This window comes from Cydia splendana, chromosome 3 (genome assembly GCF_910591565.1).
Source record: "Cydia splendana chromosome 3, ilCydSple1.2, whole genome shotgun sequence".
NCBI classification, from domain to species: domain Eukaryota; kingdom Metazoa; phylum Arthropoda; class Insecta; order Lepidoptera; family Tortricidae; genus Cydia; species Cydia splendana.
The window spans coordinates 17,360,702-17,385,469 of NC_085962.1; the positions used below are offsets into that span (position 1 = coordinate 17,360,702).

The window sequence follows — 24,768 nt, forward strand, 5'->3', positions numbered from 1 at the left end:
ATTGCAATTATAGAGGTTCCAAAATTTCAATTATAGAGGTCTTTTGGTCTCAAGGGACCGGGACCGGGCTTTTGGTTGCAATTATTGAGGTTTTCCATTTATCCAGGTGCCAATTAACCAGGTTTCACTGTATAATAGTAAATTCCTTTTTATAAATAAATACGCTAAGATAATTTATTTATTGGTAATTTTACGCCTACGATTTAAAAAAGTACTTTTATTTACTTATTTTTACATAAATACAAGACGCGCTAGTAAAAAGTGGCAACATTGTCTTACTTTTTTTGGAATCTAATTATGATTTAGAGTTTATTTAGGGTTGTCAAAATTCAAGTGATTATCTTATCTGTGGTCGTGTACGCAAAAGGAAGTCAAGTGGTGCCAACCCTAATAATTGCTCGGAGCAATGCTGTGGGGCTACCGCGAATACCGAAAATCGTCAATTGCGGGGATCTTACTCTTTTACTCCAATGAAGGCGTAATTAGAGTGACAGAGAAAAATGCCCGCAATTGACGATTTTCGGTATTGGCGGTAGCCCTACTGAGCCGAGCGGAGCCGAGTTTGGCCGAAGTCAGGAGTTTCGCTCCCCTGGCAATAAGCACTTTCCGTGCGTATGTCGAAAATTTAAAAATCCATATGTATTGTAAAACGTTGTACGATACACGTGCGAATAGGTAATTCGCAACTCGTGTCGATATAAAACACTCCCTTGGATCGTGTTTTAATTTATCACCAGTCGTTGCGAATTTCCTACTTTCCGCACTCGTATCGTAAATAACTATTGTTTAAATTTGAACTTTAATAGCTGTCAATAGAGTTGAATATCATATCCGCCACATATGGCTCTGTATACGGTAAATGGTTAATTAAGTACAACATTGATATGCCGCAACCATTGCTCAATTTTTTTTTGTTTTATCTAAAGCCATAAAATGCAACTATAATCTCGTTCGAATTCTTATCTGGATTTTTATACATAATAACAATCATGCATGTAGCAATAGTTCGTGTAGCTTTAGAATTCTTCGTAAATCTCGAGTATTTTTTAAATATTAGCAAACGTATTTTTTACTAGTAGGCGACAGTTGATGTTTTTCTTCTTGTGCTACCTAATATCTATAGCCATGGTATAATAATATACTCCGCCTGGTACTCTCTTCCGAGATTCGCGTATGACCTAACTGACACGGGCTTACGTCATCATGCTGTTTACAGGTTCTCAAACTTTAAAATGTGGGAGAATTTTAACCAACGGTGAAAATTATTTTAACGGCATTAATTTTAAGTTATTCATGTAGAAACATAGTAAAATAAAACAAATCTAATGTATTAAATTAAACTTTATTTATCTATACAAGACAAACGTTTGAAAAACTAATTCACAGTTACACATTAATTACCAAGCTTACGACGTGAAAAGTTTGGAAAACACTGCGACTGCTGACACTGAGCGAGAAGGAAATAACAATTAACACGCGTTCGACAAGGATGACGGTCAGGGCATGAAGTAATCTAGATCCATAGAAGGTAGGATCGTATAGAAGTGGTATACGCGTGCCTCCGTGAGGGACAAAACATACGCAAATGCGACACTGTGATTGGTCGAATTCATTTGTTGCCCACCATTATCCATACTAAAAAAAAGGTGGGGAACAAATAAAATGTGAGACTGTGACAAGGACAAACAATAATAGCTCTTTCGCTGCTACTCCTACTGAAAGATACATAAGACTATCCCATTCTGTCAGTTACCCCCACCACTTATGCCAGATCCAGGTATATCCTAGATTCGTGTCTAGATCCGAATTGTCAAATGTGACAGCGCTATCCTGTGTTGCCAGCATGAATCTAGTATTAAACTGGATTGGGCATGAGTGGTGGGGATAACTGACAGAACGGGATAGTCTTACGTATCTTTCAGTAGGAGTAGCAGAGAAAGCGCTATTATTGTTTGTCCTTATCACAGTCTCACATATTTTTTGTTCCCCACCATTTTTTTAGTATGGATAATGGTGGGCAACAAATAAATTCGACCAATCACAGTGTCGCATTTGCGTATGTTTTGTCCCTCACGGAGGCACGCGTATACCACTTCTATACGATCCTACCTTCTATGGTTGCCAGTAGTGTAAACAGAATTACCCGAACGTCTGAAATTTATTTCGTGAATCGGAAAATATTGCTAACGAATAATTAAAAATGACGTGTTATTGTAAAATTTAAGATAAAATACATATAAATGAAAATTATAAAGAAATATTTTAACTTATTAACCATAGGGATAATGTACCCATGTACCATGTTAGGGGTCATCCATTAATTACGTCACACGTTTAGGGGGAGGGAGGGGGTCCAGAAAATGTGACATATTGTGACATGGGGGAGGGGGGAGACACAAACTTTGTGACGTCACTTTAACTTCATCAGTAACCGATTTTTTTTTTTTGATTATTTTATTCGCTGTACATTTAAATAACAAGTTTTTAAAACGATAATCGTTTTTATTCTTTTAATTTTCTTTCCTAAGCAGTTTTGGGTTATAAAATTACTAATATTTATATCGTCAAAAATATTTTGATAAAATATTAATAATACTTAGGTACTTACTTAATTCGATTTGGCGATTTCGTAGAAAAAATGTGACGTCACACTAGGGGGGAGGGGTTTGCTAAATGTGACCAAATGTGACAAGGGGGGGGGAGGGGTCAAAAAACCTAGAAATTCGTGTGACGTAATTAATGGATGACCCCTTATGTTGAAATAAAGAGGCAATGTTATTGTGACGTAGGCCCGTGTCACTCTGGGAATAGAAGACCATGTTTTATTAGACCATGATCTATAGCCAAGCAATCGAAAGATTCCAAAATTGAACCACTATTGTAGCAAGTGTTTTGAAAAGTGAATTCTTGAGCACCTTTGCTTCAGACACTTGTACTATGTACATATGTATTAAAATTAGAAGTACAATACACTTCTTATTTTTATTGCCATATTTTTTTAGTATCTTGTTTGATTTAAATTACTGTAAAATAGGTATTGTAATATTTGTAATAGATATAGAATCATTAACTTGTCATAATTACTTTTAAAGTACACATAAAAATTCTTGAAGTTAAATAAAGTGTAATTTAAAAATATTATTTAGTACTAAGGTATACTATTTATTTAATTAGGTTATGTATACATGTACTTAAATTGTACTATGAATTTATAATTTGTATTTTTTAATATTATATTCCATTTACAATGAGTTAGTAACTTTTCTTTTTCTCATATTTTCCAACCAACTGTCCAGTTGCTGTTGTGGAGTCTGAGAGTTCAACTTGTAGTAATCTTTGGGTGGTTTCCCTTCTTCTAGACGCACAAAGTAATGTGAGTACTTGTAGCGCACTTCACCGAGCCTGCCGCGAGCATGCCTCCTTATACCTTTGATGACATTCCCCAGACCAGAATATGATTCAGCTAGAAAAGATAAAAAAAATAGTATATTTATTTATTGCACAAATTAACTTTATTGCACAAAATATATACAACAACATACAGATGGCGGAGTTAATGCCAAATGGCAAAACGGGAATTATGATTTGACATAGAAGGTAGGATCATATAGAAGTGGTATATGCGTGCCTCCATGAGGGACAAAACATACGCAAATGCGACACTGTGATTGGTCAAATTCATTTGTTGCCCACCATAATCCATACTAAAAAAAATGGTGGGGAACAAATAAAATGTGAGACTGTGACAAGGACAAACAATAATAGCTCTTTCGCTGCTTCTCCTACTGAAAGATACATAAGACTATCCTGTTCGGTCACTTCTCCCCACCCTCATGCCAGATCCAGTTTTAATCTAGATTCATGTGATTTGATAAGACTGTAACATCAAATTGTAAATAGAATGCTCAGGCAAATTGTTGTTTGGGAATGTAATATCTTAAATCCACACTGCCAAACTCAATGCATGAAAGTAAACAAGTGCAGGTAACATTTGAGATGCATACCTATCCATAAATTACTTCTAAATTCAACATTGTGCTGTGTAACTGCGAGCTCCTGTGCCTCAAGAATAGCCTTCTTGACATATTCGGCTCCCTTTTTGTTGACAAAACTTAACTGTTTCACTGCTTCATCCACTGTCATGCCCCGCACAAGACATGCAATATACCATAGTTTGTCAGGGCTGTATTTTATATTGGTGATTTGGTGGCAAACAAACTGAAAAGTAAAAAGCATCTTCATCAATAAATATGTATTTTGGGTAGATCAAATTTTTTGCGTTGTTATTCTGTCCTGTTGTTCAAGGGACAAGAATGGAATAGTTTGTTAGAAGAAAAGTTGTATCACATCCTACTAACATGCTCAGTAGACAGCCCATCATGGAAATGGCTTATAACTTCCACAAATATTCGTGTTTGGTAAAAATACCATAAAATCAGGGTTTTAAGAGTTTTCCAGGGTAATGAATCCATGACGGGCGACAGTAAAAAGTTGATTCACCCATTTAATAAACTAAAAAGTTAGATTATTATTCTGGCTACTTATAATATAATTTGATTCCATGATAATTTATAAAATATTTTTGTAAACTGCATCTAGGTACCTGTTAATTTTTTTACCAAAATGTTCTGTAAATTTACGAAGAACAAGAAAAAATAACTCGACTATGGTTTTTGGTACATAAATAAAATAGGATATAAATAATGTTTAGTCAAACTATCTGTTTAGAACAAACTTGTTCGCTACACTCACAGCCGGTCGCCGTTCCTCGCCGATTTCCTGTGGGGGATACACTTTCTTATTGTGTGCCAAGAAATTCTTCGGCAATGTAGATTTGGTCCATGCCAACGATGGAGCAGAAGTATGAATGGAATTGAATTGAATTGTTTTAAATCCTGACGCACAGAGATTTCTAAAAATGTTCATGTTGCTAACGTGTGTTTTTAATAGGTGAAAATGCAAAACTCCATGAATAAGATTAATTCTCACGATAATCAGATAAATCAGAATTATTTTAACCTCTTGAGAGCATGGACTTATAAGATGGACTGCACTGTCACTTTTTTTGCCATACTAAATGGAACTTTATCAGCGAGTCAGAAAGACGTTCGTACCAGACTAGAGAAAACGGTCCACTTGAGATAGCAAAGGTGGGTCGCGGTGTCTCACTCGCACATGTTGCCAATGTTAAAAATATACCATTGTGGTAGTATTTATATCAATATACTACTGAAATTAAATACCTTTTTATATTATTTAAGTGCTATATTCATAGTAAGGTACTGATATCTTTCAAGAAATTTGTAAATAAGTATGATGTCAATATTATTAACTGATTTAACCAAGCATGTGCACAACAAAAAAAAACATTAATTTTGGTATGGTAGACATTGTAGAAACTTTGAATGTTAATTGGTATCCCTAACGAGATGACATGTTATCAAAACACGTGAATGCCAAAATTTCTTAAAAATGGTGAATAAATGTTGCGTTATAGGTTGTGGGAGTGAAAGAATTTCTAATTGTGGAATATTGTTTCACAAGGAAGCCACAATTAATACATTTTGCGATAAAAATACAAGACAACAATGTCAAACTCATTAGGGTGACCATGATGTCGGCACGATGAGAGTCAGTGTTACACAATTCTTATTACGTACTTAAGTAAGTTTATATAACTAGGTATGTATTTATTTCGGCATGTTTAAATACTTTAAACTGGTGAAATGAGAGCCAATACAGAATAAATAATTGCCAAAATTGAAATCCAAAGTCCTTAAACTTTACAGACACATTTATGCACTGTTATAATAATAAAAAAACACATTGATAATAACAGAAAAATATAACTTTATCGTGTTAACTTTCGACATGTTGCCTCTTTGTCGCACTTATAAATTCGTACGTAAGTGTGACAGAGAGGCAACACGTCGAACATGGTTCGCAGTAGACCCTCTGGTTCAACATCAACATCCATCTTCATTCAGCAAATAGGTCACAAGGGCACTTTTACACGTCAGCATATCTCTCTCTATCTCTCTCACTGGTTGTTGACAGACGTTACGGCGGACCACCTTCCTGACGATCGACCATGTTCGTGGTCCAGTACCTACGCCTACTAGTAACAGCTTTTCTTCTTCAGTCGGTCCCTCAATACTTAGGATCGTGACATCATATCCTTCTGTTGAAGACCAGGTTCCTCCATATGGTTCTGTTCCCCGCCAAGCGTATGGCCTCGTGCAGTTTTAATACATAGGTGCCGTAATTTGAGCACACCATTTAGAACAATTAAATTAAGTACCTAAGGTTGTGTGAAGCGTTTTACAGAAGAGAAAAAAAACTATATCCATCCCTTTTTAGGCCATAATACTAGTACAGCGAAAATACAGTATGATTTCTATTACTAAATAATATATAGATGGTCAAGCTAATCTGGTCAGTAGCAAAATGCGCGAAATTCATTTTTGCAATGAGACGATATCCCTTCGCGCACACATTTTTCAAATTTGCCGCCTTTTTCTACTGACAAGATCTGTTTGACCAACTATAACTATGCACGAATAAGAAAAGATCCTGGCCGAACTATATATTCAATTTTATCCTAATATCCCACATACATATGACTTATGGTCACCCTAATTAGAAAGAGATGCAACGGCCCACCTTGACTTCTCATGTGGACACACTTTTTGGCCAATGTACTCTATCCAGTTTACTCTCTACGTCCATGCTTGAGAGCTGTTTGACAGGAGTGACAGATGACACTTTTGACCATAGATTGCAACATATACTCTAGATCATAATTAGATTCCAAAAAAAGTAAGACAATGTTGCCACTTTTTACTAGCGCGTCTTGTATTTATGTAAAAATAAGTAAATAAAAGTACTTTTTTAAATCGTAGGAGTAAAATTACCAATAAATAAATTATCTTAGCGTATTTATTTATAAAAAGGAATTTACTATTTTACAAACAAATTATTGCAGTGGCAACATTGTCTTACTTTTTTTGGAATCTAATTATGATTTAGAGTTTATATTGGCGAAAAATTGTTCCTGTCTGGACACGCCTTTATCATTAAGGGCTCCACCAGACAAATTATCAACACAACATAGTGAGATGCAAACATGATGCAAAGAATATAATACTCAGTGAGATGCGACCTTGGTGCGCTTCAGCGTAAGTTCGATCGTGTGTACGTGGTCCGCCGTACGTCCGTTAAGGACGCAGTTATAACTGAGAGCGAAAAAGAGATATTTTGACCGTACCAAGTTCGCTGTCCGGTACGCCCGTCTGTAATGGCTTTAATGCTTAACGCTCTAAATAAATCAATCAAATGTTATTTTTCCTGTTTTGTTTTGATTACAATTTGATACTACAAATATATCGAAAATCGCATGCAATTTTTTGCAACTTGAGTAGAGCCCGAAGATGAGAAGAGACCATGACGAGAAGAAAACCGAGACCGAGCAACCACTACTTGTCGTGAAGTGAACGAAACGAAATGTCAGACCAGCGTCAAATCGGAACGTAAACGTAATCTAACCTCATTTCTCCAAACGTTTATATTTTAAGTAAAAACAAAGTATTAGGAAACTTAAGTCATTTATGTGAAGCGCGTGAGAATAGGCTATTCCTAAAAATGATTAAATGAACATTCTGTCTCAAGCTAAGGAATTTATTATACGAGATTGAACTGAGGCAGTATTCACAGAGCAACAATGGCAGATTTATTTGTTGCTGTCGTCTGTTCTTCGAACATGAACCGTAGCATGGAAGCTCACGCATTCCTGGCTAAGAAGGGGTTCAAAGTGAAATCATTTGGTACGGGAGAAAAAGTGAAACTGCCGGGTGCATCGGCCGATCGACCTAATTGTTATGAGTTTGGAGTTCCGTACGATGATATCTATAACGACTTGTTGGACAAAGATAAGACATACTACACCCAAAATGGATTGCTACACATGTTAGATAGAAATCGAAGAATCAAGCCATGCCCGGAGAGGTTCCAGGTTTGCAATGACCGCTTTGATGTGATCATCACATGCGAAGAAAGAGTATATGATCAAGTAATTGAATGGTTTGGGTCAAGGAGGTCCATTCACAACCAGCCTGTGCATGTGATCAACATCGACATACAGGACAACCATGAGGAAGCTACCATCGGTGCATTTCTCATCAGTGACATGGTTTCTAAGATGGCACAGAGTGATGACTTGGACAATGATATTGATGAATTATTACATGACTTTGAGGGCACATGCCATAGACCCATTTTGAATTGTATTATGTTTTATTGATATACTTTAAATCCATACCCAATTGATTATGACATTTATTACTGCTATGAATTCTTACTTAGGTATAATTTCACATTTGTTTTGTTGCTAATATTTATCAATTTTTATATTCCAGATTGCTGATTATTTAATGAATTCCAACTCAGCATACTCAAACACATTAACACCCTTGCATACAATTAGGAACAGCTAAATTTGCTGTTATTTCCATTTTGAACAATGAAACAAGAATTTTGAGGATTTCCTTTCATCTCTACATCCTATACTATTCTCTCCTTCCCATGTCCATTTACTACTTAACTAAGGTAAAATGTTACTATCTAACTGCCAAGCTCCAATAGGATAGGATTTTTTGTAGCCCGGGGGGTTATTCCAATAGCCTATCGAGTTCAGCCAATTAAAATCTCCTAATCGACAAATATGGCCTCCAATTATGCTCAGTGATTACAGATCTTGAGGTCATGTTATATTGGACTACCCAGAAATTAGGCCAATGGGAATACACTGCCAGTATAGAATTAATTTAGATACTGGCTAATTACAATACAATTAGAGTCCATCTAAATTAGTCTGTGCTGGTTTTGATGTGGCAAAGTATGGGAATGCCATTATAAAATGTATAAAGGTCATATTCTCATAGAATGATGTCTATGGTGACAGTCTACACTCTAGACTATCACTGCAATGTCTGTCAAGAGTTAGTGTAGTACAACACCAGATGACACTACCATACCAATACTGCTAAAGCATATACAATCATTGTAAATGACAAGTTTGTAACCTCAAATTGTAAATGTAACACAACACAATAGACAAACCTAATTATCTCGCAAAGCAATGGAGACAGGTCATTGTTAATGCATTTCAAATCACGTAACATGGAAAAACGTTTCCGTTGAGTCCAAGCTCTTTAACTTCGATATGGTTACACAATTCCGTCTTTTTTATTGATCGCGAGTTAGAAATGATAATCATTTGATTTTGGACTTTATTGTACAGCAATTTAAATACTAGTGCGATTTATTGATTATACAATACAATACAAATCCTCTTTATTGCACAACCTCAATAAAACATTTACAGAGAGACATAATAAATGAAGACAGAGGTAACAAAAGGCGGTCTTATCGCTAAAGAGCGATCTCTTCCAGACAACCTTAATTATTAATTACCTAATGTTACTTATTGATTATTAGGTAATTTATTGAAAATAATATTTCCCTGAGATTAAACCAACAGACCGTTAGACAACTTTGCTTTGCGATGTTTCCTCTTAAGCCCATGAACAATTAAATTTCTCTCCTCTTATTACAGTAAATAAACTATATTACTTTCGTAATATATGTATAGGTATGTATAATATTAACACCAACTTTAAATACCGATTCAATCTGTACGTATGACAACGTCTAGTGCTATAAAAGTACAACGCTACGTACAGGAAAATGCCGAAAACGAATTTAATGTCTTCACAACGTTATTAGTCGCTTTGGTACGAAGTTGAAACTTAATTCTCCATTCGTTTCCAGGTGCGAATATAACAGTGACTTCAAGATCTGTAAAGGTTTACTAAAAAGGGCTTAGGTCTGCCCGATTCGAACTTTAAGATACATCAATTAATAGAACGTCATTTTTGACACTGACACATCTCATCCATATCTTTTCTAGATCTATTAATTGACGTATCTTAAAGTTCGAATCGGGCCGTAACTAAAACTAACTTTTAACTACTGTTTTGTGTGAAATTGGCGCATAATAAAAGAAAAATGCGTTTGGCAACGCATTTTTCTCGAATATAATATTTCATAGCCACTCACATGATTGATATTTTTCAGTGACCTCTATTATTATAATAAAATAAGGGTGACAGCTGGTAGCTACAGTTACCAAAAGCAAGTGAGTGGCCTATGCCTAATACCTACTTGCATAAGGTAATAGATGTGTAGTAGGGCTTCCAAATACCGGACTTCTCACAATACCGGTATTAATACCGAATCTGTCTTCATCAATACCGGGATCCCGGGATCCCGGTATTGAATATGAATCGCTTAAAAAAATATAGTTTTATTAAAAAGGGTTACTGTAACACCAGATATGCCCTAAAAGCTTTTAGAACAAAAAACAATCAATGTCGCCATCTGCATTAATTTTATTTCACACTCCAGGTTGGCTATAATTTTATCCAACTTTTTGACTTCACCAGTCACATTTTTAGTCCAACAACCTACCAGCCAACTTTTTTTCTAATTTCCGCCTAAATTAGTTTGCCATACTACAGTTCCTTGTTCCTTGCTCTTTTCTTTAAAATTTTTGATAAAATTTTAAGAACTAACTATATTAATCTCACTGTCAGGATTCATCCACCACGAACCATCAAATATTTATCTGACGTTCAGGCAACGATCTTATGTCAATAATAAAATAAGGGCTAGATGCATGTTCGATGCGTCTGACGTGTAGTAAGCTTCTTAATACAGCCGAACATGACCATTCTAATGGATATAAATGGTTTATACTGCAAATTTTCCTTGTTTTTAAAAATACCGGGATCCCGGTATTGCATTTAAAAATACCGGTATTGAAAAATACGTTTAAAAAGACGGGATCCCGGTATTGGAAGCCCTAATGTGTAGATAAAGTTTACGAAAAGTTCGTGCAACAAATTTGACTGCTAATGCAGATGGCGCCGTACGGTATAATCTGAGTCTACCGTGACATATTGAAAACCAAACCACAAAACCTAGCGCCGCACAGCGCCATCTTTTTCAACTGTCACACTAGCTAGCTTTACATTTTATAATATCAATGAATCTTTGGTACAGTCATCAGCAATAGTATGTTACACAACTAGGGCCGCAAAAATATGTGACACGTTCTTATTTGGAGCGCAATAAGAGCGCGTCATATATTTTTGCGGCCCTAGTTGTGTAACATACTATTGCTGATGACTGTACAACTTATGGATAAAAAAAGCTGTAATATAAGCCAATGCTTATGCAATGAAATAGTAAGCTCTAAAGCCCCCTCCAGACTATGCGCGTGAACCGCGGGCGAAGCCGCGAATGCGAGTGTGGAGTCGATTTCGCTGTCTGCGAAAATCGACGCCACACTCGCGTTCGCGGCTTCGCGCCGCGATTCGCGCACGAGTGAGGAGGGGGCTTAATAGAAATAAAGGAAAATATAAAAATGAATAAGACTAACACTCAGCAGTATCGTTCATAGACTCGCGAGCTCGTGTCTCGCCCGAGACAGTGATTTTTTTCCTTAATTTCTAAGCATCAGCAGACGTCTCTACTTAATGCAAAATGAATTCAGAAGTCAGGTACCCGCTGTAACCTGTGTGTGTGTGTGTGTGTGCTGTTAATTGAAATTGAAACAACTAACAAGGAAGTGTACCCAACTGTCCGACTCCGATTTGATTTATTTTGATATATGTTATAGAGTAGTCTAGAATCCGTTATTTATTATATTTATTTATTATATATAAAAAATGAGTTTGTGGTGAAATGACAAAACACGTCCCCATTCTTTATTCATGTTCTCCAACATATAACGAAACCAGTAATTAATTATCAATTTTTTTGAACATTCACTCTCATTCATTCATTCTCAGAAATTAGAAGGTTTGGTCAATTTTCAGTACTTTGAAGGCCATTTTCTCCTAACAGGTTGAGTTTGGGCAGCTAAAAAAAAATACGTGTCCGTTATTTTAGACTACTCTATACCATATATCAAAATAAATCAAAACGGAGTCGGACAGTTGGGTACCCTTCCTTGTAAGTATTTCTCACTTTTACATTTTCTAAGCTCGAGGTCTACATCCAGGGTTGGGCAAAATACTGGCTTCCACGTATTTCAAATACAAATTACATTTTTAAAAGTATTTGAAATACCAAATACAAATTACTTTGGTGACGGGTATTTGAAATACAAAATACAAATTACAGTGTTTAAAATAATGTATTTCAAATACAAAATACCTTTCAATTTTTTTGTTTAATCACTTAGTTTTTTTAACGAATATCCTTTCCTAAAAACTTATAGGGTCATTGCGCTAGTTTTAGTCCACTTGACGATATTTGAATATAAACCTACATTGCTGCACAAATTTGGACTGATTTCAATCCTTAATGTCGAAACAATATATATATCTGTCTACATATCAAAATTATGGACCAGACCAGGACTGGTCCATAAATTCAAAGTCGCTCAGCGAGCTATGGAAAGGGCTATGCTCGGAGTCTCTCTGAGGGATCGTATTCGAAATGAAGTTATCCGTCAGAGAACTAAAGTCGTCGACATAGCCCACCGGATTAGCAAGCTGAAGTGGCAGTGGGCCGATCATATTAGCCGTAGAACCGATAACCGTTGGGGTAGACGAGTTCTCGAGTGGAGACCGCGCATCGGCAAACGTAGCGTAGGACGCCCTCAGACTAGATGGAGCGATGACCTTCGCAAGGCGGCTGGCAAGAGCTGGTTCAGAGTTGCCGCAAATCGTGCTCAATGGCGTGCAATAGGAGAGGCCTATGTCCAGCAGTGGACGAGAGTAGGCTGATGATGATGATGATGATGATATCAAAATTATATTTCGCAAATAGTAAATTAAAAATGAAATATATTATTTGCTAATCCGTCAAGTAGTCTAAAACTAGAGCATGGACGGAAACTATTGCAATGACCCTATACCCTGGCTGTTGAAGAAAAGTTCCGCGCAGAATAGCTCGCGCATTGTATTTGCCCTCGTACAAGTCGTACATTATATTTAAGTAAACGTTCCATTTTAAGATTATAGAATTTAATAAAATGTATTTTGTAGAAATGTATTTTGATGCTTGAAGTATTTGAAATACAAAATACATGTGAGTGCAGTATTTGAAATACCAAATACAAAATACTTTTCCAGGTAGTATTTGAAATACAAATACAAAATACAAAAATGTACTTCAAATACGTATTTCAAATACATGTAATTGAAATACTGCCCAACCCTGTCTACATCTCACTCACAGAGCTACTATTAGTTTAATTTAGTTACACTTTAAATTAGTACCCCATCATCTGTATTCTAAAGTTACTGTTATTTTTAATTAATGTCATGCCCAATCTACTACCAAGTCCAATCCAACTGTCATTTTCCGACGTGTCGAAAGCCGGTGTTGCTCGAAGGTCATTTCAGTAGTACAAACACCGGCTTCATCCAATAAGATACAATCTTTCTGGTCACAAGACCAGAAAGATTGTATCTTATTGGATAATAAGTATTAGATTGGTAAATGGAACGGTAATTTTATCTTATGTTGTGCAGTATCTGGGATATAAAAAAACAGAGCTTTCAATGTACAGCGTCCTGTAAAAGTGCATAAGTACCCACTATGAATTAATTATATTTATTTTACTGGGTGTAGGTACAATCAGCATTAATAGTAGTGTATGAAACTACGCGCCAAAATCTGCTACCCTAGATTACTTTTCAATGTAATTGATTTTTAGTATGTAGGTAAAGCCTGACCACTGACAATGACCAGTAATATATGATAATTCTCAAGAGGGCGCTGTTATTCTCAGTATAGTATGAAAAAAATAGTTCCAGTGAAATTCCGCAACATGGCGCGTGATCAATTATTCCTGGTCAGGCTTTAAATTAATTTGATTTTTATACAATCTCTGTGAGCCTCTACACACCTCACCGATAATTGCATGCTATTTGCGTTAGATTCCGGCATTTGATCGATCGATTGAATCCTTTGCATTTGCACCGACTTCTCCGGCAACCTGCAATTATCTAAAGTCGGTTACGATTTTTTGCGAGGTATTTAGGGGCCTTAAAAGTTGAAATCTTGTTGGTGACAGTACAGATTACTATCACAAGTAATGCGTAAATACTATGTATATAGTTTTTTAATCAGATACTTACGCTACGCGGAAATAAATATGTTATATACCATGTACATACTTGTTTTATTTCTTGGCGTTTTTTTTTACCGTAAGCATCCAGCGTAATCAACATTTATTCTATAAGAAATATTGTAGCTAAAGGACAAAGGGAACGTTTCAAGTTAAAAAAAACACAGTCTAATGTTGCTTTGCATTGTATTGATGTTTATATTATACCTAATATAATTTTATATATTAATATATCTTAAAACAGGTAACTCATTGGTACACTACCAAGTTGGTGCAGAATTAGACAGGCATTAGCCTAATAATAGTAAAGAAAAAAAAAAGATGGCGCCACTGATCTTCAACAGTCAACACAAGCTGCCAACGTCCATCATTCCGCCGGATATGCACGTACTTCACAGTTGTTATTGTTTCATGAATTATGTACATTATAAATTAACGCTTATTATAGTTATTAATAATATTGGCACATTACATTCGACGTAAGATCAACTCAGTTGCTTGAAGATGTTATCTTTCAGTTCGAAATATCGGTCGAACCGTATCTTGGCGTACCTGCAAAATATAAAAGTACCTACATAAAGAATATGCGCCGCACTACGCCATCTACTTCAGCTGTTAAACTCGTAGACACGATTTGTTCTTACATATCTTACACAATCAATAATAGTAGAAGAGCCGGCCGCAAATTTTCTAACCGACTTGATACCACGATGAAATGCACAAAGGTTTCCCATAAAAGTGATGCTAAGTCCGAATTCGATAGTCTGCCACGGCGGAACTTGCCGAAAGTACGAAAAAGAAGGCCACTTCCGGTGCGAAAAAAGGGGGCTGATCTGATACCGAAATAATAGTTATGGCAGCAGTTAGAAATTTACATGTAGACACAGAAAAGCGAAGTCTGCCAGTATTTTTTATGCCGGAAGTGCTTGGCAGACGCTCTCAAAGGTGGCCACCGGGACCCCTAATTTAACCCATCTGATACCACCATGAAACCAATTCCAGTCGGTAGGTATGAACCCTCATGTCAGGAATATATAAGTCTGCCAAGGCTTTTCCTGCCGAAACACCTTGGCAGACGAGATTATGTGAGCACCGTCACCATCGGTTACCCTACACTAACCCATCTGATACCACCATGAAACCAATTCCAGTCGGTAGGTATGAACCCCCATTTTAGGAATATATAAGTCTGCCAAGGTTTTTCCTGCCGAAACACCTTGGCAGACGAGATTATAAGCAAGATGACCATCGGTTACCGTACACTAACCCATCTGATACCACAGTGAAACCAATTCCAGTCGGTAGGTATGAACCCTCATTTCAGGAATATATAAGTCTGCCAGGGCTTTTCCTGCCGAAACACCTTGGCAGACGAGATTATGTTAGCAAGGTGTACATCAGTTACCCTACATCAACCCATCTGATACCACCATGAAACCAATTCCAGTCGGGAGGTATGAACTCCCATTTCAGGAATATATAAGTCTGCCAAGGCTTTTCCTGCCGAAACACCTTGGCAGACGAGATTATAAGCAAGATGACTATCAGTTACCGTACACTAACCCATCTGATACCACCATGAAACCAATTCCAGTCGGTAGGTATGCACCCTCATTGTCCCTCATTTCAGGAATATATAAGTCTACCAAGGCTTTTCCTGCCGAAATACCTTGCTAACATAATCTCGTCTGCCAAGGTGCTTCGGCAGGAAAAGCCTTGGCAGACTTATATATTCCTGAAATGGGGGTTCATACCTCCCGACTGGAATTGGTTTCATGGTGGTATCAGATGGGTTGATGTAGGGTAACTGATGTACACCTTGCTAACATAATCTCGTCTGCCAAGGTGTTTCGGCAGGAAAAGCCCTGGCAGACTTATATATTCCTGAAATGAGGGTTCATACCTACCTACTGGAATTGGTTTCACTGTGGTATCAGATGGGTTAGTGTACGGTAACCGATGATCATCTTGCTTATAATCTCGTCTGCCAAGGTGTGTCGGCAGGAAAAACCTTGGCAGACTTATATATTCCTAAAATGGGGGTTCATACCTACCGACTGGAATTGGTTTCATGGTGGTATCAGATGGGTTAGTGTAGGGTAACCGATGGTGACATTGCTAACATAATCTCGTCTGCCAAGGTGTTTCGGCAGGAAAAGCCTTGGCAGACTTATATATTCCTGACATGAGGGTTCATACCTACCGACTGGAATTAGTTTCATGGTGGTATCAGATGGGTTAAATTAGGGGTCCCGGTGGCCACCTTTGAAGGCGTCTGCCAAGCACTTCCGGCATAAAAAATACTGGCAGACTTCGCTTTTCTGTGTCTACATGTAAATTTCTAACTGCTGCCATAACTATTATTTCGGTATCAGATGGGTTAAATCAGCCTCCTTTTTTCGCACCGGAAGTGGCCTTCTTTTTCGTACTTTCGGCAAGTTCCGCCGTGGCAGACTATCGAATTCGGACTTAGCATCACTTTTATGGGAAACCATTGTGCATTTCATCGTGGTATCAAGTCGGTTAGAAAATTTGCGGCCGGTTCTTCTACTATAATGTTTTGCAATAGCATAGGTCACAGGTGGGAATAGAATCCTTCCTATCTGTCCCGGTGGTCACAGATGGGAAAAATTAAATTCTGGTATGTCTCCAGCGGACACAGGTTGGAAAGAATCATTTCTATGATTTTATATCCGCCAACATGATCGAGCCGAGGGCAGATGAGAAAACAACATGTTATCCGGAATCAAAAGCTTCTTAAAGATCCATCTAATACCTACCTAAGTAATACCCTGGTAAGAGTGGTATTAATTTAGAAAGCCATATAAATCAAAGAAATTTTTTTCCATACAATAATTACATTACATGAAAAAAGTGGACATTTTCAGATGCTCTTTTACACTCATATTATAAATGGACTACTTACCTACCTAATATTACGCTTAAGGTCCATAAAGATATACAGCGTGATTTTGTTATGTCTGACTATACTCTGAGGGGTGACATGTGATGATAGTATTAGTTGTTCAGTATGACCTACATATCCACTCCTTAAAATATGGTCAGACATAACAAAATCACCCTAAATACATCACATATACCTAGATCATTAGAAATTACGAAAGTCGGAGCCACGTCGGAGGGGTTATTCCCACTAGTTACTACCAAGTTCTTACCAGTGGTAACTACTGGGAATTTTTTTCCCACCTTTTACCACCAACTATGCTTGGTGGTAACTAGTGGGATTTTTTTTTCCATTAGTTACCACTGGTAAATGGTGGGAAGTTTTTTCCCAGTAGTTACCACCAAAATATTGTTAGAATTCAATACTAATAAAAACAGTATAAATAGTATAGTATAAATCAAAGACATATGTAACTCCGTATAAGATGAATAAAGAAAAAAACGTGCCTCGGAAATCAAGAAAAAGTCATTCTCGGATAGATGGCGCACACACCTTTGGCCTATGGTCGGCTAGATGGCGTTGACGACACCGTTTCATATTTAACAATTTTAACACATAGGTAAATAAATGAACATGAGTCAAAATGATATAAAAAAAAAAAAATCATTTTCATTTTGAGTTTTAGTCGTGTGTCGATTAGGGCTTCCAATACCGGGATCCCGAAATACCGGGATCCCGTCTGTTTAAACAGATTTTTCAATACCGGTATTTTTTAATGAAATACCGGGATCCCGGTATTTTCAAAAACAAGGAAAATGTGCCTATTATAACGTTTAAAATCTATTAAAATGGTGAAATTCGGCTGTATCAAAAGATAACTTGCCAATTTAATTAAAGAAGATCATTTAATTGAAACAAGATCTGTGCATATGCGTTAGATAAATATTTGGTGATGAATTCTGATGTTCTGGATATATTAAGGGGCCACCCCACGCGAATGACCTTCGATCTGAATCCCTTAGTTTTCTAATGTTTTTTGTAGCTTATTATATTAACAACAACAGCTTGAAGCAATATATACTGCAAAACGTAATTCAAGACCAAAAAAAGTAAGAAAATGTTGCCACTTTTTACTAGCGCGTCTTGTATTAATGCAAAAATAAGTATATAAAAGTACTTTTTTAACTCGCAGGAGTAAAATTACTAATAAATAAATTATCTTAGCGTGATTATTTATCAAAAGGAATTTACTATTTTACAAACAAATTATTACAGTGGCAGTCTTACTTTTTTTGGTCTTGAATTACGTTTTGCAGTTTAGTATCCTATATTTACTTCAAAGTTCATTGCCTTCTAGATATTTGGCATCAAAGTTGAACAATTTTAGGCTTTAAACTGGTTTTCTGGCCATAACTTTTGTGTTAATTAGTTTAAAATGAAAACCCTGGACACGTTTCTCGAGACGTCAAAGACGAACCCAAATATTTAGATTTCGTACATGTAATTGTAAGATTCTTCACTGCAAACTAGATACGAAAAAAGTGTTTTTTTTTCTATAATTTTATAATAATTAAATATAATTAGTTCTTAAAATTTTATCAAAAAGTAGAAAGACATTAATTGTAATGGCATACGAATTTTTGGTGCCAAAGAATATTTATTGGCTGATTATTAGGTTGAACTAAAAATGTGACTTGTGAAGTCAACAAGGCGGATAAAATGATTGCCAACCTGGAGGGTTGGCATAATTATTGCAGATGGCGATTATTGTTTAATATCCTAAGCTAAGGACATACATATCGTGTAAAAGTGAGCCTTTAAAAAAAAACTCAAATTTTTTAAGCTATTTATAGTCAATACCGGGATCCCGGTATTGATGAAGACAGTTTCGGTATTAATACCGGTATTGAAAGAAGTCCGGTATTTGGAAGCCTTAGTGTCGATAGATGGCAGTAAATTTACTGTGACTACAAAATTTACTATGACAGGACCCCTCTATACTATCTATTCTCTTTGGTATAAATGTAGCGTGCTGTAATAAATAATTATGCGTCAGTTAGTGATTCAGTAAACTGCTTTAAAAGTTGTTTATCTCAATTTAAGGTTGTTTTATGTGATTTTAATTACTTACACGTTCTTCCAATAAACATATTTTCCAAAAGAATACAAGTTATACAAAAAAGAAGTATACGAATAGTACCTACCTGATGCCCCTCTGGTATAATTATATATTATAGAGTGTTATTACCATCCCGCTAGCGTGGGTGTTTAAGCAATCGAGCCAACCAGCGTAACATGACCGAGCGATGTACTACACGAGCGTAATTGGAATGCGAGCCTATGCTGGGTAGTCCGAGCAGTCAGCCCATCCGAAGCGCGCCCTAAGCGGTTTTAATAACAACCATGTCCTGTACTTATTTAGCCTGACTACAAATTATGAATACCTACATATTCCAGCTCTGCGTCGTGTTATAATAGAACGACTAACTAACACTAACAGACACATAATTATTTATTACAGCACGCTACATTTATACTATACTATTTATACTGTTTTTATTAGTATTGAATTCTAACAATATTTTGGTGGTAACTACTGGGACAAAAAATCCCACCTTTTACCAGTGGTAACTACTGGGAATAAAAATTCCCAGTAGTTACCACCAAGTCGAGTTGGTGGTAACTAGTGGGATTTTTTTTTCCCAGTAGTTACCAGTGGTAAAAGGTAGGAAAAAAAATCCCAGTAGTTACCACTGGTAAGAACTTGGTGGTAACTAGTGGGAATAACCCCGTCGGAGCAAACTAATTTTCCATAGTTTCCGTGTTCCATACAATTACATTCCTTTCATTTATTGAAAAATCTGATAGAACAACTTACCTTCCAAAATCGAAATCAATATCCGAAAGTTCGAATTGCACCAATGACCACGCCCCCCACATAAAATGGGAGGCCAACGCCAGGTGCTGGACTTCCTCGTACACTTTCTCCACTGCGCTTTGGTCTGGTGAATCCACGTTTAAAAACTCCGCCAAATACGCAGCTATCCAAGACATTTGGAACTCTTTGCTAGGATATTTGCCGTAGTCGATATCATCTATTGACAACCCTATAAATGGAGGTAAGCTTTAGGTACCTACGATTTTTAAAGATAAAAATGCGTTTACATCTGGCGAATACCATCATATAAATTAAAGTATGTACTGCGCCATCTACTGACCTCTCTCTTAAACCATCTTAGATTCATCATTAATATCATTATAGATGGTCAAGCAAATCTTGTCAGTAGAAAAAGGCGCGAAATTCAAATTTTCTATGAGACGACATCCCTTCGCGCCTACATTTTTCAAATTTGCCGCCTTTTTCTACTGACAAGATCTGCTTGACCAACTTTAGATCAAAGTTTATATAGCGTTCAACCACCTATTTGAATTTATCAGAAACGCTTAGGCATTAAGAAATAGAAAATATTTGAAATTTAAAAAAAAAATTCATGAGTTCACGGGAACAAAAGTAGAAGAAACTTTCGTATACTTAATTGCCGTCAGTTTGGTATTGGCCAAATGTAGATACACCCAAAAGACAATAAGAATTAAACTTACCAACAAATTCATTGAAATGATTTGCAATGTCAAACGCTTGATAATTATAAGCGGCGTATTCATAGTCTATAAAAGATATAGTTCCTTCATCTTGGTTGTGGATAACGTTTCCTAGAAGTAAATCATTGTGAGCAAACACGATCGGGCTCTCGGTTTTTGTTACATACGACTTTAATCGCTCGGATTCTATCCTTAGTCTGGTTAGTGAGCCAAAGCTATCGACAAATCTATAAGAGACGGACAGAAAATAATAACGGTCAATTTTAACTTGGTAGGTATCTAGTATACCATGATGGACGGGGTGAGAAGGTGAAGGTTTCGTGATGATATGATAAAATGAGATTGACAAAGTAAATATCAGTAAATTAATGAAAAGCAATGGCTTCTGTACTAATTGGTACCTAAATATGTTTTTTTCCCTAAGTAATACGCCAGTAACTGGCCACTTTTAGTAACTGGCCGCCCGAAACTAAAAATGAATTCTATTCACCTATACTATAAATAAAACCGGGCAAGTGCGAGTCGGACTCGCGCACGAAGGGTTCCGTATCATAATGCAAAAAACGGCAAAAAAAAAACGGTCACCCATCCAAGTCCTGACCCCGCCCGACGTTGCTTAACTTCGGCCAAAAATCACGTTTGTTGTATGGGAGCCCCACTTAAATCTTTTTAGTATTTGTTGTTATAGCGGCAACAGAAATACATCATCTGTGAAAATTTCAACTGTCTAGCTATCACGGTTCGTGAGATACAGCCTGGTGACAGACGGACGGACGGAGAGCGGAGTCTTAGTAATAGGGTCCCGTTTTACCCTTTGGGTACGGAACCCTAAAATAGAATTCACTTTAGTATAAGGTGGCCAGTTTTGAAACCATATACTAAAATGAATTCTGTTTAAAGGTGAATAGAATACATTTTTAGTTTAGGGCGGCCAGTTACTGGCGAATTACCCTACTTAATATTTTTAATTGAAAAAAAAATTATAAATCCTTATAGGTACATAGGTACCTACACCGCGAGGTGAATAAATTATTAAGTAAGTGATACGATCATACTCCTACCTACTGAACAACTTTTGGTACGGAACCAATTCCAATATCGCGAAAAAATGTGAAAAACGTTGACACCTCTTCACCCGAAATTATATGAAACAGATGTTGTAATGTGTAAAGTCCCATCGTAAAACTTGTTTACATATGACCAAATAATTTCATACATCATGGCTATACTATAAGCCAACAAAGTAACAAACAACCTGTCTGATTTCGGCTTCTTGAATAGGTTTTGAGCAAGGCTCGAAACCGGTTTTTTCTTCATACAAAAAATACCGGTATTATTACGTTCTTTTTCGTTCTTTGGTTTATTATTTCATTTTTGATGGGTCAATCTAATAATACGAAATCGTTACCTAAATACATAAATAGCATAAAATAATTAAAATTATTGGGCTATTTTGGGATTTAAAAGTAAAACCGGTACCGAGCCCTGGTTTTGAGAATAACATGAGAATAGTACCTATTAAGAATTATTTATCAACGCTTTGAAGCAAACTGGCGAGATAAATGGGAACATTCATACTTGCATAGTTACTTAGTTAGACAGTAACATGACACGCGTATTTAGCAAGATACTATTTACCGACGTTCCGTCGTGGACAATAAGTAACTGAAGGTTTCACGGCAATGGATTTGATAACGATAAGACCCGCGACGAGTGGAAATTTTGAAATATTACCAGCACTTCGCAATCACATCACATTAATAAAATATCAATTGACAAAACAATTCAATGAGTACCTAAGCCTAATAGTAATAATTCGTTTTATGATTACGGCCTTGGGCATGTTTTGATTGTTGAAGTTATTGACCGGATACCTACCAACCTTTTTAAATTATGAAATGTTGTTTTCGTTACGCGGTTATCATATCATATTGAGGCAGAGATCCAACGTGAAGACCGATTTACTGATAGTAGGCATGAGTATCTATATAAGATTATTACCGCCTAGTGTCTCGAATCTCCATGATATTGATTAAAGAAAATGAAATTATTTATCTTTCACGTTGTTATCGGCTATTGACTCGGAGAAGATGGGAACCGGTGCTTATAGAATAGCTGCTCAAATTGAAAGTGATGGCTGATCAACAAGGGGCCGATTTATGAATTTCGAGCGCTCGATTTCGTGTGGCTGTCTTGCAAACAAATTATATCAAAAGAAAAATGCACAAAGTTCAATATCATTACATGAGATTAAATCTTTGCACCTATATCTTTAAATCTTGTCGCCTTTTTCTACTGACAGTTGTTTTCAGACTAAATATGATAAACTCAATTTTGCATCCAGATTACCAGTTTTTATGAATGTTATTGAATGTTGGAGAAGTAAAAAAAATGAAAAAAAAATGTTACTTGACACGTTACTGACCTCTTCTGTTTAGTTTCGTCTGTAAATGGTTCTGGTAATAAATTTAAAAATTGATCAATTTTATCCCATACCATTGGATTTTTTGTCACCTGCAAGAAAATAAAAAAATAAACAAAAAACTAGGCTATTCTAAATTTTGTTTAACCATTTGACTGCCAAGGATGCACATGTCACTGACACCCTAAAATAAATTTGATGTTCTAAGGGTTAAATGATTTTATTGGAATTACTGTTTTAGTGTTTGACCTGCTAAATAGCGTTTGCATGGGCCAAGGGCCAGGGATAATAACACCAAATTATCAATGTCATACTGTATTATATATAAAATAAACTCAAGCAAAGTTTTTTTTAAATTAAGTTGTAACAAACAACATGCAGTAAATCAATGATAGGTAATTTTAGAACATACCTCAGGTCCTAACTGAACTTTGTGCATTTTCGCCATTTGCTTTGCCACTAGTGGCCAAACTTTTGAATCTAAAACAGTGTCCACATTCAGAGTTACTCCTGGGTAGTATTGATAAGCCAATCCATTTTCAAATATACCATATATTTTAGGTGCCAAGCCGAGAACATTGAGTTTCTTTATGTTCCTGCAAAAAATATGTATTTGATCAATTTTATATAAGTACTTTGAAACCATAATTTTATATGATACAAATTTCACCAGATGCATTTATGTGGTAATTTTAAGCTTATGCTTTATGTAAGTTGTTATATTTAAGTATGTGAGCCCATATAACTTGACCAGATTCTTTTCTGCTTAATAAAAAAATTTACTTATCATGGATTTTACTGACCTCAGTTCAGCAGTTCTGTCAATAATTAAATCCGTTTTATTTCCATAGATACGAACGAGCACAATATTATTTCCACTGCTAATATTATCATTAAATTGAGCCTGGGATTGGTATTGGCATGCAACAAGTTTATTTGTGATACCATCAGTGTACAACTGTAAAAAAATAGTTTTATTTAGATCGTTATGCACACAACAAAATTACCCCAGGATTTAAACATCATTACAACCTACCTTAAATTTTACATGTTCCTTGGACCAATCAGGCCGTATAACTTCAAGAAGCTTAAATATTCCAGTATATATATCATTTTCCTCAATTTGGACAGGCACAAAAATGTCTCCAGCGGGTAAGCAAACAGAACTCATTATCAGTGCTAAACTAAACTCTTAATAAGATAAATCACTTTAAATAAGATATTAAAAAATAGTAAATTGTTAAAAATTCGATTAGAGGTCTGGTTAGCTGGGCAAAGACAGACAGACTGCATCATACAACGCGGCAGCTGTTTATATATTATGCCAGCACAACTCGTAGGATAATAAATCTCAATGAATTACATATTTGTTCAGATAATTTGTAGCCTAGCTAGCCTATATTACTTGTACTCTTCTTAATTCGCAAATCGCAAATTTGCAACGGAGCAACTGACACTAATGACATGACAGTGACTTTGTCAAGTTGTCACATAGATGGTAGGATCCTATAGACGTGCTACGCATGCGTCCGTGACTCCGTGACAGAAAGTCGTAACAGACTACCGCACTGCGACCTTGGTGCAGTGCGGTGTGAGTGCGCTGCACAAGAACCAAACAAGAACAAGGTGGTCACCGTA

General features: G+C 36.2%; 3 protein-coding genes across 3 annotated transcripts; 1 reads left to right on the forward strand and 2 right to left on the reverse strand.

The window, feature by feature from the left end:
- Window positions 1-3,104: 3,104 nt before the first annotated feature.
- Window positions 3,105-4,995, reverse strand: LOC134806890 (large ribosomal subunit protein uL22m). Its single transcript, XM_063780312.1, has 3 exons — window positions 4,753-4,995; window positions 4,005-4,218; window positions 3,105-3,463 (listed from the first exon to the last, which is right to left on the reverse strand). The coding sequence occupies exons 1-3, from the start codon at window positions 4,924-4,926 to the stop codon at window positions 3,243-3,245; spliced, it is 609 nt and encodes a 202-aa protein (XP_063636382.1). The 5' UTR covers window positions 4,927-4,995; the 3' UTR covers window positions 3,105-3,242.
- Window positions 4,996-7,500: 2,505 nt separating this feature from the next.
- Window positions 7,501-8,325, forward strand: LOC134806576 (RNA polymerase II subunit A C-terminal domain phosphatase SSU72). Its single transcript, XM_063779885.1, has one exon. It carries the CDS (start codon window positions 7,721-7,723, stop codon window positions 8,297-8,299), a length of 579 nt encoding a protein of 192 aa, XP_063635955.1. The 5' UTR covers window positions 7,501-7,720; the 3' UTR covers window positions 8,300-8,325.
- Window positions 8,326-14,372: 6,047 nt separating this feature from the next.
- Window positions 14,373-24,555, reverse strand: LOC134806854 (ethanolamine kinase-like). The gene is made up of 7 exons (XM_063780258.1): window positions 24,167-24,555; window positions 23,934-24,088; window positions 23,543-23,726; window positions 23,134-23,222; window positions 20,709-20,935; window positions 19,987-20,215; window positions 14,373-14,755 (listed from the first exon to the last, which is right to left on the reverse strand). The coding sequence occupies exons 1-7, from the start codon at window positions 24,299-24,301 to the stop codon at window positions 14,689-14,691; spliced, it is 1,086 nt and encodes a 361-aa protein (XP_063636328.1). The 5' UTR covers window positions 24,302-24,555; the 3' UTR covers window positions 14,373-14,688.
- Window positions 24,556-24,768: the final 213 nt, after the last annotated feature.